Source organism: Juglans regia, chromosome 5, assembly GCF_001411555.2.
Source record: "Juglans regia cultivar Chandler chromosome 5, Walnut 2.0, whole genome shotgun sequence".
Taxonomy (NCBI): Eukaryota; Viridiplantae; Streptophyta; class Magnoliopsida; order Fagales; family Juglandaceae; genus Juglans; species Juglans regia.
Window position 1 is genome coordinate 1,437,906 of NC_049905.1, and position 15,443 is coordinate 1,453,348.

At 33.7% G+C, this 15,443-nt stretch overlaps 3 protein-coding genes across 4 annotated transcripts; 1 reads left to right on the forward strand and 2 right to left on the reverse strand.

The window, feature by feature from the left end:
- Positions 1–3,275: 3,275 nt before the first annotated feature.
- On the reverse strand, positions 3,276–4,520 carry LOC108987730 (probable F-box protein At4g22030). The gene has a single exon (XM_018960717.2). The coding sequence runs from the start codon at positions 4,518–4,520 to the stop codon at positions 3,276–3,278; it is 1,245 nt and encodes a 414-aa protein (XP_018816262.1).
- Positions 4,521–7,568: 3,048 nt separating this feature from the next.
- Positions 7,569–9,826, forward strand: LOC108989491 (heavy metal-associated isoprenylated plant protein 4). 2 transcript variants are annotated; one of them, XM_018963126.2, is made up of 5 exons: positions 7,601–7,879; positions 8,148–8,320; positions 8,877–8,964; positions 9,065–9,259; positions 9,299–9,826. In XM_018963126.2, exons 1-5 carry the CDS (start codon positions 7,726–7,728, stop codon positions 9,547–9,549), a joined length of 861 nt encoding a protein of 286 aa, XP_018818671.1. In that variant the 5' UTR covers positions 7,601–7,725; the 3' UTR covers positions 9,550–9,826. The 2 variants fall into 2 exon arrangements, with proteins under 2 accessions (XP_018818665.1, XP_018818671.1); XM_018963120.2 differs by having other exon boundaries at positions 7,569–7,879; positions 9,065–9,826.
- Positions 8,327–14,460, reverse strand: LOC108989505 (AT-hook motif nuclear-localized protein 23-like). The gene is made up of 2 exons (XM_018963132.2): positions 13,379–14,460; positions 8,327–8,576 (listed from the first exon to the last, which is right to left on the reverse strand). The coding sequence occupies exon 1, from the start codon at positions 14,240–14,242 to the stop codon at positions 13,400–13,402; it is 843 nt and encodes a 280-aa protein (XP_018818677.1). The 5' UTR covers positions 14,243–14,460; the 3' UTR covers positions 8,327–8,576; positions 13,379–13,399.
- Between the last annotated feature and the right edge of the window lie 983 nt (positions 14,461–15,443).

Consider the following 15,443-nt stretch of genomic DNA (forward strand, 5'->3'; position numbering starts at 1 on the left):
CAGTCTCATGTGGTCTTTCCCCTAAATAGTCATGAAGAAATGCACATTATTCTGCCTCATCGTGCATAGGCAGATAATTGAATAAAAGGAATTACAAGGCAACTCAAGTACTAATACTTGCAGCAAATCCACAACAGGAATGAGTCAGACGTGTATGCCTTAATTTCCTTTCACAGGATGATTTAGGATTTCCTATGGAGAAAATCTACTCATCAGCCTCCTCCACTTTTCTTTCTTTTTCTTAATTAGTTTTTGTTTCTAATTAAAGTACTCTGAAATGCTACAAGTTTCATATTTCCATTACTATTTTATATTCATCTCAATGATCAGATGATCATCCTTTGTTCCAAATTCATGAATATTCTTATTTTTTGTGATAATAATAAACCCTATATTATATATATATATATATATATATATATATATAACAACTCTTAACCCGACATCATGGAAGTACAAATTGGCACCTTTTCTATTTGTGCCTGACTCTTATTTCATCATTTAATATATTAATTTTAATTTCCTATATACAACATGATGTATTCCTCAATTTATTTCTTTAGTCAAAGTCAAGTCAATCTCAGCTAGTATTTTCATTCTTATTCCTTATATATGACAAAATAATAATGTAATTAATTAATGAGTTCGGGTGAGTTGTCCTACATTAATTAATGACAACGACATGAATTAATTAATATTCCTGAACTTATTTCGTATAATTAATCCGCGTCTTACGCCAAGTTAATTAGTCTCAGATTTTACTGATCATATTTCTTATTTATGACAAAATAATAAAGTAAATAATTAATGAGTTTAGATTTTCCAGATTCATTTTTAAGGAAGGTTTATTACAATTTCAGCATTAATTATTTTATAATTCGGCTACTCAGATTTAGCCAAATTATATATATATATATATATATATATATATATTCAGCCTTTACATGAATTGACACTTCATGCAAGACCATTGATTTTTCTTCAGTTTTTAGTATGTCACTTAATTTATAATTAATACTATAAATTAATGAACTTTTACATAAAGATTTCAGAAGAAGATAGACGCAATCATGTGCAGATCATGCCGTATATAATTTGACTATAATATATATATATATATATAACATGCCGTACACTTCATATGAATCTCTATATATAATTCATGAATGCTCATAGACTGGGCAACTTAACATCATTAGATGGTCATGCATTATATATATGAAGCTTTGTCTCTTCCATAAAAATTAGAAAGATGATATCGCGAGAATCCCAACGCTTCGAGCCGGGATAAAATTTATGCATGTTCTTGTCCTACATTGCAGCAAGACAACTTTATATTGAAGTTTGTATAAGAGTTCAAACTTCAAAGCCTCCAAATTCTGAATTCATGATCCATGCATGAAATTCGAAATAAAACAAAGATATAGTTATATTGTCTACAGAATATATTCAGAAACTCAAAAATTTGTCCAATTATTTATGAGAGTCTTAAAAAACAATAAATTGACCAACCAATTTGTATATTCTATTATTCAAATACATCATCCACCACATTAAATCATGCACCTTCTTCACTCTATATATACCATGCTTTTTTTGGGAAAACGTTGCCAGACATTAACCATATAAATACATATTTTCCTTGAGAAATCATTTCTCTAGAGATCTAGCCATGACGAGAAAGAAAGTAAATCTTGCATATTATATACATAATGAATAATAGTGCAAGGAAGCCACTTTCAAGAAAAGAATGAAAGGGTTGTTGAAGAAAATGAGTGAACTGAGTACAAAATTATGATCTTGACCTCCTCTATAAAATTATTTTGATCTTATAAATCATTATTTTGATCTTGAAATAGAACAAAAAATATTTTATTAAAGTTTTAGTTTTGCTCGGCCCCCCTTATACAATAAATTTCTGGTTCCGCCACTGGCCGACTCCTAGCTAGTTTGGCTTAGAACCATGCATCCACCAATGCACTCCAATTAATAAAGAAACAATTAATTTAAAAAACAGCATGCCGTATTTTTCGTATATTATTAGTTGTTTCAAGTTCAACAATATTCATGGATAGTTTCAACAGGAAATAATCATGATTAATTATATATAGTACTATCACTAGATATATATATATATATATATATCGTTTCCAAGTATTATTTTGATATTGCCATTATTAATTCTAATCTATCTAGTAATTTCCACGTCTTGTCTTATAGAGATATAGATATATATATATATATATATATATATATATCATGATCAATCTTTTCTTTAAGTAATGTTGTGTTTCATTTTGAATTTTGCCGACTCCATTAATCATCAATTACTTAATTAATGACATCATAATTAATCGTCCCAAAGATTTTTTTTTTTTTTTTTTGAAAAACATTGTCGTTGGGAACGTGACATATAATATATCAACTGGGATAATATATAGCAGAGAATAATGAAATTAATTATATATAATGATAAACAAGATTTTTCATACTTTCTTTTAGTCACGTACGTTCCTCGATCCAATTAGCATGCTGCAGGTCAGTTTTAACTTTTTTCCTCGTGATGATTAGTTATATTTGACGTACAATATCATTGAAAGTCATATTTGGACGTTAAAGTCATTGATTTCAACATTGAAAGTCATTGAAACTCTGCTTTCCAACAAAAAAGAAGGAGATCAAGATCATGATCATCTCTATATTAATTCTTAGTTTATTTATATATATATATATATAGATATCTTGAAAACTGAAAGCGCATTCGATCTAATTGTATATTTTCGGCCTTCTCGTTATATTATATAAGATGTGTAAATTTCGTATATTTTTTTTTTAAATAATTTTTTTATTTAGCTAGATTTTAGATTGAGACTGCATACCTAGATATATCAACTTATATCGTTGATATATAGGCTGGCGAAGAATATTATATAGTCAACATTTCGGATAATCTAAGCCGTACAATTCGATCGGACCATGCATGCATATATTTTTTTGGACAGTCTGCCATGCACGTACGTACATGTTCAGCCAATCCCCCCGATCACGATTCATGAGTAACTTTCCCGTCAACTATATCTTCCAGGATTGTCTCTTTCAACAAGTGCAAGTTAAAAAAACACTGACTATTGAATGTTTCAACGTTTTACAAAGAATTTTTCATAAAAAGGAGATCAAAGAATCGGAGTTCAACATTTTATTTTACAATTAGTATGAACAGTAACAATCAAGGAAACGAAAGAACGAGTAATTTGTTAGAAACCCGCGTAAATCCATCAGAAGAGCTTGCTTGCAAGTTCATCTACTTCAGTTCCATGGCTATGGGAAGAAGCTGATTTTCTGGCGAGTTCTCTGAGCTGCGACAAGCTTCTTCCTAGCTGCAAAGCCACCTTCATCTCAAATAACTTTCCGTTTTCTCTTTTCTCCAAATCTCCTTCTTCAAGCGTGACTTCAATTGATTCTTCCAATCCGCGGAAAAATCCAGCGCAGTTTCTATACATCTCAAATACCATCCCAACTTGCCCACCATGCTCAAAAGTAGTAACCGTGCTTGCTAAAGCCCCGGCAGTCACTGCAACTATCGCTGCCCACGATCCATTGCCCACAAAAGCAGAGCCAACGGCAGCAATGCCGGTGAGTAATGGGCCTGAGATGGCTAAAATCTTGTTGATTTTCAACGCCAAGTTGCCTAGCCTTACATAGTCCTCAATGTCTTTTGTCTTCACCACTTGGATAATATCTCTCATTTCTACTTCCAGTTCCTCATTCCATCCATTCTTCTCCATCTTCATGGAATGCTTTTTGTGGCCTTCATTTGATTTGTTTTCGTCTCTGCACTGATTTTCAGGCCACCAAACGGCAGGTTCGAACGTTGCAGGAAATTTGTCAAGCATGGCTCCTAACAAGGGAAGTGGGTAGGCTTTGTCAAGCGCCAACATGTTTTCCATCACCTTTTTCACATCTTCCTGAGAAGGAGAGCGAAGAGCAAGCATTGTTTGGATTTGGGTCTGGAGCTGCCTGAACAATCTTGCAGCATTACGCTGTTCCTCAGCAAGCTGTGAAGGCTGGATTTTGTTCATTATAAGCAACATCCCGGTGGCTGCAGAATACAAGAGCGCAGACGATAACTTCAGAGCCAAAAGCGGCACTCCGGCGCCTCCCATCGCTGCAACACCAGCCAAGGTAGAAGCAGCTAGAGTTATCATGTTGATGGAGTTCAAAAGAAGGGTGTTCCAGTTGTCACGTTGCTCCCCAACATTGCAGTGCATCTCCACTCTGTCTGATACGGCCTCTAAGACAGCATAGAGCTGGGAATTCACAGTACTACTACTACTATTGGAGCTGAACGATTTCAACTCGATAGGTCTTGCGTTCAGTTCCTCAACCAGATCTCTGGTTGGCATTTTTTGAACTGAGAAAGGAATTCTTGGAAGTTTTGGGACATGAATAGCAGCATTGATTTTATTTGAAGAGGAAGAAGATGAAGAGAATAGCAGAGCTGAAGTTTGTAGGGAAGCCATATGGATTGAGCTAGCTTTTCTGTTCTGTGTTAAAGGATGGAGGAAAGGTTGAGAATGGAGGTAGAGAGGATAGCAGGGTTGTATTTATAGTGAAAAACTAGAAGGAATAAAAAAAAGAAAAGAAAAGAAAGGGTCAGATGTGGAGAATATTGACTGGCTGAATGCATGGTTTGACTCCATTCCCATTGGCTGACCCATTCCCAATTTCATAATTTTCAAGTTCAAAGTTGTCTGCCTTTGGTTCTCTCGATCGTAAAATATACTTTGTACTGTAATTCTTTGTTTCTGATCTCTGTAGTATTGCGTTCTGCAACAGCAATTTGACCAACTCCAAGAAGTCAATATCTCCAAGTCAAAGAACAAAACGGCAACTTTTACTGCACTCTCGCCGTGAACCAGACATAATTTGACCGTACTGCCCTTAATCTCAAATTAATAATAAAATATTTCCATCTTTTTTATTCATAATCGAAAGTCAATTCTATTTTATATTGAACAAAGAATTTTTTCCACAAACTGTCATATATTATATTATTACTTATCTTAGATAGATGTGTGTGTTTTAATAAGAAAATAAAATTGGATAGTCTTAAAATATTTAAGTCTCGTGTGTTTTTTTCTTTAAATAATTCAAGTTTATAATTAAAAAGTGAGTTTTTCATGTATATCTTAGATTTACTTACTTTTTTCAATGAAAATCCACAAATCGTGCACACCGGCCTAAAACACTATTATCTATAAACTATTTTTCGTAATAAAAAAAAACCCAAAACCGAACTAAGAAAATGAATCACGTTTTCAAGATTATTGCTCCGTTCATTTATGAAATTCAATTCCTCCTAAGAAAAATGATTTATTTTTATTTTAACTCTGTTTTTTTTTCTTGGTTAATTACAAGTTATTAGGTTAATCATGAGTAAATATTTTTCTCATAAGATAATTTCAATACTTGTTATCAGGGTTGTACAACAAACTGAGAAACCAATCTAGACTGACTCAGACTGGCTGTCGGAGCTCATAACTGGCCGAAATTTGTGGAGAACCGGTCGGCATGTGGCATAAAATAGTGAAAATCGATGTCGGCCGCTTCGGCGTCGGTTCGAACCTGATTCAAACCGCTAAACCGGCCAATTAAAAAAATTAATTTTTTTATATATATTCTGTACTCAAAATGATGTCGTTCCACTTAAATTACGGCGTCGTTTCGAAATAGAGTCGTCTTCTTCCTCGCTTCTTCTTTCCCAATCTTAGTTCTCATCCTCTCTCTCTCTCTCTCCTCTACAACACTCTCTCTCAGACAAATTTCGGTCTAAGAATCGATTGTAAACCGCCACAAAAATGAAGCATCGGTTGACGTCGGCGTTTCTTCTTCCCATCGAATCAATTTCGATCGGTTTTCTCTTCCAAAACTTAAGCATCAGTCGGTCGGTGTCAGTTTTGCCTAAAAACTGTGTCGAAGCGGTCGGTTTTCAGTTTCACCCCTACTTGTTATTATAATATCATTATTATTATTTTAGAATTATTTATTAAATCATATCCACCCTAATTAATATTTCCTTCTTCAATATTTTAACAGTACTCATGACGTTAATGTGAGATGGAACTTATGGTTAATTAATTGTTGCTGCCACCTCATCATGCATGTCATGCATAGCTAGCAAAGCACATGGGGCGAATTGGCCCACACACGTACAAATATATTTGGATTGGTGATGAATGAAACAGATAATAATTTGGAGTTGTTTGGGCCAGTCAGCGTTAATGTCCAATTCAAATAGCCTGCCTATTTCAGCATAGAATAGTCGATATTAATTGTCTTCAACTTGACTTTTTATATTTTTTTTTCACTTTATTTATTATTTTTTTTTTTTAAAGCTTCCTTTACAACAATTTTGTACACCAACCCAATTTATAAAGAAACAGAATTAAATTGGAAGAAGTGGACGAAATAGAAAATAAATTAAAAACATTAATTTCAAAGTACGACATTTGAACTGATCATCGATGATCAATCTCGTGTCAAGTTAATTGCCCTTAAACGCAATGGAATCTGTCAAAAGGGGACTTATGTAATTGGTCGACTCGGTCCTATCGGCCATGGTCGATAATATCAACCAAACTTTGGGACATCATATACGACTACACCAGACATTGTAAGTTATGAATATTGTTGGTGTACGTGTGACAACAAACTTTAAATAATTTCATCTGAAAATTAATTATGGTTGAAGCTAGCTGTTTTTAAAAAAAAAAACTATACATATATATAGGTCCCGTTTGTATACAGATCTAAATGGTTTCATCTCATCTCATCTCATCATTACAATTTTATCAAATTCTCATACAAAATATAATAAACAATTCAACTTTTTTAAATCTCAAAATAATAATAATATTAAAAAAATAATATTTTAATAATATTTTATTCAATTTTTAACTTTCATCTAAAATCATCTCATCTAATGATCTCAGTACTAGTATCCAAACGGGATCGCTCTAATAAGAATTTATTATGACTATTACCAAAATGGAAATGGTTGCTACTGAGTCAGTGTCAATAGAATAGTATTAAACCGCCGTAGACGTCGGATTTAGATTAACTAATGCAGTGAAATGTTATAATTATGAAAGTTAAAGGTTTAACCAAATTAAAATTCAACAATTTTAAGATTTTTAAATCAATGGTTGGATCGATGAAATATAAAAGATCCTCGTAATGGACGTTGGGTACGTAGTGATCATGACTGCATGGGTAAAATTTTTTGTGGGAGATTATCTAATACGCCACGCTAAAATTAAAGAAGTCACCTATTTCCTCTAATAATATTCAGCTTAATAGCTAGCTGGTGAAAGATAGTCATCTAATAATGTGCCAATCTGATCTACAAAGATCGAATTCATCCCTTTATTCCAAATATATAATCCTAGTTTTCTACATGCTGGTGAACTACTTTCAACAAATCCCACCAAAATTATTAATTAACGTGTATATGCATATAATATAGCCTTTAAGCCTAATTATAAAGCATATGAAAACTTATCATTTATAGCTCTTTTTCTTGATCAGCATTGAACCTATATATCCGAGATGGTACTAATATATTGTGATCAATATATATATAGTTTGATCGCGTTCGTTTAGATTCGCTCCTTTGTTTCCCAGTAAACTATATGTATAGCTAGCTAGGGAGATCGTGCAGCTAAAATGGCAGCGGAAGACGGAAAGAAAGAGAAAGAAAAAGATGGAAAGAAAGAGATCAAAGAAAAAGTGGAGGAAGTGATCAACGCTGTTTACAGAGTTAACCTACATTGCCAGCAATGTGCACGCGATATCAGTAAGCCTCTTATGCGCACACAAGGTACGTACGGATCGATGCATTCCTTTCCTAGCTTCCTAATCGTGTCCTTCAGCTAGCTTGTACGTACGTAGCTAATAACTAAGGTTTCAGTTTTCGAGTTCTTATAAAATCGATCCATTAATTACCTTTGGGACTGATCATGTATATATATATATGTACGTGGTTTCAAAGTTTCCTTTTGGTTTTGTTTGGGAATGATCAAGCCCATATATGGAGCAGCCTAAAGCATGCAACAATATTATCATGAATGCATTTTCCTTGTGATTAGGAGTTCACGCTGTGGATGCTGACTTCGAGAAGGGTGAAATAAAGGTTAAAGGAGTGATCGACCCAATTAAAATGCAGAAACGAATAGAGAAACTGAGCAAGAAAAAGGTTGTGTTGGTATCACCCATAGTGAAGCCCAAGGAAAGTGTTACAATCGAGAAGAAAGTGAAAGAAGTGAGTCATATCATGTTGAATAATTACTTCTAAGTACTACTACTGCAATTAAATTCTTCTTTCTTCCTTGTATTTTTGAAAAAATGCATGCATGAACAATATTGGTTGAAACCAGATCAACTGGAATTGATCTAGCTAGAAACCAGCTTGGTCCAGCTTGGGGCCTTTTAATTTGATCTCACTGCAGCATGCATGGGATCGATCCAGATCTAGCCATTTTGCGTTCCAATTAAGCCATGATTTGCCAGTTTCATTTCTGAAATCAACTTGCACGCATGTATTATCAAGCATATATATATGATCTAGACAACAGTACTTCATATATAGCACCAAAATAGAAATATTATTCCAAACAACATGGAGGAGAAAAAGTAATGGAATCTGTGATTTATCATTAAAGTACTGCATTGATCCATCTTGTGTTTCGCCAAAATAACACTACTATACTCATCCAAATTAAGATACTAATGCATCCATTAAAAACACAGTAGTTTGATCTTCTGTTCTTATATACTGATGAAAATGTAAAATCTGGTCCTGTTTATTTGATTACAAGCCAATTATGCGCACAACATCGGTGAAAGTTCACATGCACTGCGACAAATGTGAGCAGGACTTGAAGAAGAGGCTGCTCATGCACAAAGGTAACAACTCATCATGAAATGAATCAAATAATTGAAAACCTAATATTCCATGATGTTGGGTTTTGAACCTTGTCACCCATATATGCACATTAATTTGCAGGTATTCACAGTGTTAAGACTGACATGAAAGCACAAACTCTGACAGTTGGAGGAACCATTGAGCCTGATAATCTACTATCCTACTTGAAAAAGAAGGTGAACAAACTTGCAGAAATTATAACCTCAAAACAAGTTGAGAAAAAGGAGGAGAAAAAAGACAAGGATGATCAGAAACCCACCGAGAAAGCCGGTGATGGTAAACCCAAAGAGAAACCCACCGAGAAAGCCGGTGATGGTAAACCCAAAGAGAAACCCACCGAGAAAGCCGGTGATGGTAAACCCAAAGAGAAACCCACCGAGAAATCCGGTGATGGTAACCCCAGTAATACTGAATCAACGAAGATTATAGAAGTTTATAAGGAAGCTGATCAGACAAAGGTTGTGGAGGTTAAAGCTAAGGAGGGCAATGCTCCATATTTTATACATTATGTCTACGCTCCTCAATTGTTTAGTGATGAAAATCCAAATGCTTGTTCTGTAATGTAGATGGATAATGATGATCATATATATATATATAGTGCTGGAAAGAGTACTAACTGGGTGATATCGATACTGTTGTTTTTATCCGGAAAAGAGGGCTATATCCCGATTTTATATAATTTATGCTCTCACTTGTAGATCAGATGAAACCGAAACAGTACCTTCTTACAAAAGAGTTGGCCAATGATATTTAAAAGCTGTATAGTAGTACTAGTACTGATCTAGCTTGTCACTTTATTGGGGATTCTTCCCAATAGTAATTTCCGATGCAATTAATGAAATATGGAACAAGCACATGAATATGCAAATTAGGAACAATATTCCAAGCATTATAAGCTGTGAATTAAAGATCATCATCATGAAACTACTGTATATATATATATATTTACATGTAATATTGTTAGAGGAGAGTCCAGTTATATATAATATTACGGCCATGATCAAGGTAGACTAGACCACATGAATATGATCAAAATGCAGGTTTATTTTTAAATGTTTGGACCCCAATGCAAAAATCCCAATCCAGTGAAGTATTTTGGCCCCAAAAAAACAAACTGACTCCCCTGAATGATATATATATCCTAGCTAGTTCCGCCAAATTCTTGGGAAAAAATGGAGGTCTGTGATAACAACGACGAGCAGAGCCCTCTCCCGGGCCCGGCGCAGAAACAAAATTAGTCAAATAGGTAGATTATATATATAATATATAGTTTTGCTTCATGGTCATATAAATTAATCGACGAAATATTGGGACAACAGGAAGTATATAGTATATAATTAAATAGAATATATATATATATATATATAGAGAGAGAGAGAGAGAGAGAGAGGTGAAGAATATAATTTAGGATCAGTTGAAGTAAATTAAGCTAGGGTGGACGTACATTAATTATTTTGAAAGAACCTTAACGAAAAATTTTGGTTATTTTCCTGATCTAAATAGATCATGCGCAGCTAGCAGCTTTTATATATATATATATATATATATATATATATATATATATATATATATATATACATGATATACATATATATATATAGAGAGAGAGAGAGAGAGAGAGGATCGATACATACAATATATATACAATTAATTAATAATTATCGGGCCATGCAGCTAGCTGATGATCAGTATAAGAAATTCGAACACAGTACTGATGATCAATTGTTCATGTCTATCAACGACACCTAGCATCATGCATGCATGTACATCATGTGTAATACTTAGGCCTCGTTTGTATTTGTAATCTATCTCAATTTACCTCAATTCATCTCATCTCATCATTACAATTTTTTTTAAATTCTTACACAAAATATAATAAATAATTCAACTTTTTTAAATTTCAAAATAATTTTTTTAAATTTCCACACAAAATATAATAAATAATTTAATTTTTATTCTACTATTCACAAATCATATCAACCAATTTCAATTCATTTCTAAATCCAAACCACTCCTTAATTATATTTTATGTAGATCAGCTAGCAGCTTATATAGCTAGCACGAAATATTATTAATTAGATCAATGATGATCTCAAGGATGTTCCTGATGAAATCATATATATATATATATATATATACACACACCTGTAGGTGGCTTCTAGATAGCTAGAAGTGTTCTAATTTAGCTCACGTACGTGTCTTTGTGCTTTGAAGTTTGAACTTAATTATATATTTTCGCAGGTCCATAAATTAGAATTAATTTGTTCTTTTGTTCCTACACCATTAAATATTAGAATCTTGAAACCTTTTATATAATATATATATATATATATATATATCGGTTGACCGTAATAGATTGAAATTTGCACTCAGTACTACGATTCTATCATCCAAATAATTTGTGTTCATGATCCACTAATTAGGGTAACACATTATTCTAATTTTTCATATAAATAATTTGAATAATGTCAAAGATCGATCCAATAGTACTAGCTAGCTATATGCCATTAATTACGATGGAAATTAAGTGATCATCGATAATCATTGACGTCGCAATGATGTCACAATGAATATTGTGAAGTATTATTGAAGATATACACACACAGTTAAAATTTACTTATTTGCTGTTAGTTATTTATTGCTAAAAAAAATAATTTATTATTAAAATAAGTTTATTTTCATCGTAAATAGTCATTTTTATCGTAAATAAATTATCATAAATGTTTATTTTTCTTATAATGAAATATATATACTAGATCAGTACCTGCAACATTAATTTGGCTGATCATCTAAATGAATGTGCGGCTGATCATCACCTGCAGGTGATGAATGAATGTGGCTGATCATGATCTAAATGATCGAGAACATCAAAAGCACGCAGCATTAATTAATTTATATTCATCACCTGCATCATGAATTCATTTTCTACCTAGCTAGATATATAGATAGATCGCCCCGAATTTGCTCCAGTGCTAGCTAGCTTAATTAACCCGCAGGTAAAAACGTAATATATATATATATATATATATATAAATATATATATTTATATATAAATATTAGTTCTAACAAGGAATGACTAGATGATCAGAATGTAACCAAATAATTAAATTCAGTACACTTCGATCCGGACAAGTGCTAATTAATTTATCTACTAATTCCTTAAAGGTTTTTTTTTTTTTTTTTTCTTTCAGATCAGATTGTGATCATTAGATCATCATCTAGTGATTATAAGGAGATCTACTGCATGCATGCACAAGCTCTACAAATTTCAGTACCAAATTACAGTCTATAATATATATATAGTATATATACATGACTGATTTCTGATCACTTACATATATTTTCTTTATTATTTCTTGTGCAAGAATAAAAGAGATCAAGTTAAACTGAGATCCATCCGAGTTATACTAATTTATAATTAAGTACTAGCAGTTTATCAATTAAAGAATTAATTAACCGGCCTGCATCAAGCAAGCTAGCTAGCTATAGTACTACTCATGATGCATGTCGAGAGAATTCAAATTATATATTGATTGATCTACGAGAATATATATTAATATTATTATGATATTCCATGCAACAGCTAGCAAACCCTAGCTACTTATAATTAAATTCTTGCAAAAAAAAAATTAAAAAGCCTTAATTCCTATTAGTAATTAATCTGATAGCAATACATACAATATATATTAATATATTAATAATTTATAACCTGCCTAGATTTGCTCTTGAAGGATTTAAGAATAATAAAGATCGATCAGATAGATCAGATCATTAAAGCTGGTCGGCTATGACATTTTATATATTAATATTTCAATAACTTAATGGGAAGGACCACCAAAGATCATCACATGACAACATTTATATCGAGAGCTAGCTAGGAAACCAAATTTCTTATATATATTATATAATTAAAGTACTGATCTTTACCGATCAAGATAAGTTGATCATTAATCAAGATCATCACAGCCATGACCCTTAAAAATAAATGCTTCAAAGAATATAAAATTCTCTCCTTTTCCTCATCAACCCCATAAATTGAACTAGGAATTGAGCTTATTTCTTATATATAGCTAGGTTAAGCCTAGCTATATAATTAATTCGTACTACATTAATATGATGTTGTTTTAGGTTTATTTATACGTTTTATATATGTGTGTCTGTACATACATATATACATAGTACTCCTCCATATATATTAATTAATATGTCTACAGGTTTCAAAAGCTGCTTATCAAATGCTCAAATTACTACTTACGAGCGAAGAAAAGGAGTTCCATACAAATCAAGTACATCAGAAGAATATCAGAATTCAGAAGAACAAAGCTTACAACATTAGCAAACTTGAACAAGAAAGGAAGTGAGCAGAGATTTTGGAGTCTAAGAGGATGCCCTAACCTTTTTCCGGCCACAAAAAGGTCAATAAGGTGTCCTGCCAGTACCTGAGTTCCCAGCCCAACCATGATCAACAGGTAACTGCCCAGTCGCCATGTTCAGCGGCAGATTGAAGAAAGGAAGCCCCGAAGACGGGTCCGAGAACGGGTTGCTGGCTCCGCCTCCGCCGCCTCCACTACCACCACTGGACGACTCGTGAGAGACAGGCTGCTGCATCTGCAATGGTTCGTCCTCGTCCAAGGGCAACCTCTCGTACGCCACGTTTGTGAACGACGAGGCCATAACGATGACTGGACCCGATGCAATCAGAGCTCCCACGACGTTCCCTCCGACGACCTGCCCCTGCCCGCCTGCCAAAAATATGGTCAGGCTGGTCGCTGCTGGCGGGGCTGGGGGAGGAAGAAACGAGCCCGAAAGCGACAATATCTCGAAACGGCCGTGCAGGGTGACGACAGCCCCGGCCGCTGAGGGCTGCCGCAAGGTCACGTTGGTGACCGTGCCGTTACCGCTCAACACACAGATCCCACGCTGACGCTTCCGCGCATACATGGCCACAGACTCAAACACGTCCGAGCCACTACTTACTTCCAAAATATGAGCCCGCAGCGTGTTGGCGCTCTCCCTGGTGATGATCACGGGTGGTTTAGGTTTATTCTTTGAACCGGCCGGCCGACCCCTTGGCCGGCGAGCCACGACAACGCCTGGACCCTGGTTAGGGTTGGCCAGGTCAAGGTCATGAGACACGTTATCGTCGTGGTCTGGGTTGTTGCCATGATCTTCGTCGGGTACTGGCCCTTGGAGGTGAAGGTCAGGGCGTTGAAGCTGTTGAAGAAAGCGAGAAGCTGAGCCCAAGTCTAAGCCAGCCATACACAGAGAGAGCTCAAAACAGAAAACAAAGAAAAATATTGTAAAATAAGCTGGGAAACTGCTACTGGTTCATTATTTTATGATTCTTTAAAGAAATGGAAGACTCTAATAATTCAAACCCTAGAACGAATAGAAAACAAAATGGGGAATCGAGTGCAGAGAAAGAGATCAGAAGAGATGAAGGGAGGAGGAAAGAGACAAAAGTGGCAGATGCAGCAATTCTCTCAGCTCAACCAAAAAAGCAAAAACTTGTGGTTGTGGCCTATAAAAAAATATATATATGAAACTTGTGTATAGAATAATCAAAGATTACTTGTATTTTAATTGGTTTTAGTATTCTAATTATAAGCTTTTGAAAAAGTATAACATGGGTTTTATATTTCCAAGTCCATGGATCTATCATCCATGGCATAGGTATTATTAATCCAAACCCCAACAACAAAAGAGAAAGTTAAAGATTTTTATTTATTTATTTATTTATCTAACCCGACAGATCGAAAGAGACGACCAGTTATCCTCGTTTTTATGCTGTGTGTGTATATATATATATATATATATATATATATATAGATATAATTTTGTTCTGAAAGACATGCATGCATTGAGGTGAAAGATGATTTTACTTTGTTTTGATTAGATCAGTAATTTATAAATGAATGAGTCTATATTTCCATTTCAAACATCCACTTCCTCTCCATTCTCTTCTTCACAAGATTCACCCTTACCTATTTTTTCAACTTCTTTACCTCCTCCATGTCAGTAATTAATATAATAGAACAGAGATATATAAATAATTCACTAATTCATGAGCACAAACCTGCAAAAGCAGTACGTGTCCCTCTTGAGAAGTAGTTTGCGACCCATGCAATGTTTTTGTTTTTATTATAACCATTAAATAGACGCGAGAGATGCATGCTTTGATCATTAATAAATTTTATAAAAATAAATTTATATATGGACATGATTTAATATAATATATCAAATTATAAAATTATTTTTATTATAAAGTAGATCTAACATATATATCATGTCACACGAATTCGCATCAATTAATATTATCTAAACTTTATATTAATTTAACAATCTACCTCATGTGTCACACGAATTCGCATCAATTTATATTATCTAAACTTTATATTAATTTAACAATCTACCTCATGTACGTGTTCAAACTTTGTCGAGCTAGTTAGCTAGCTTCGTC

Coding starts and splice junctions, on each gene's coding strand:
- LOC108987730 (XM_018960717.2), bottom strand. CDS start 4,520: ATGGCTTCCCTACAAACTTCAGCTCTGCTATTCTCTTCATCTTCTTCC.
- LOC108989491 (XM_018963120.2), top strand. CDS start 7,726: ATGGCAGCGGAAGACGGAAAGAAAGAGAAAGAAAAAGATGGAAAGAAA. Junction 7,880..8,147: donor GCCTCTTATGCGCACACAAG/GTACGTACGGAT, acceptor CCTTGTGATTAG/GAGTTCACGCTGTGGATGCT. Junction 8,321..8,876: donor TCGAGAAGAAAGTGAAAGAA/GTGAGTCATATC, acceptor TTTGATTACAAG/CCAATTATGCGCACAACATC.
- LOC108989505 (XM_018963132.2), bottom strand. CDS start 14,242: ATGGCTGGCTTAGACTTGGGCTCAGCTTCTCGCTTTCTTCAACAGCTT.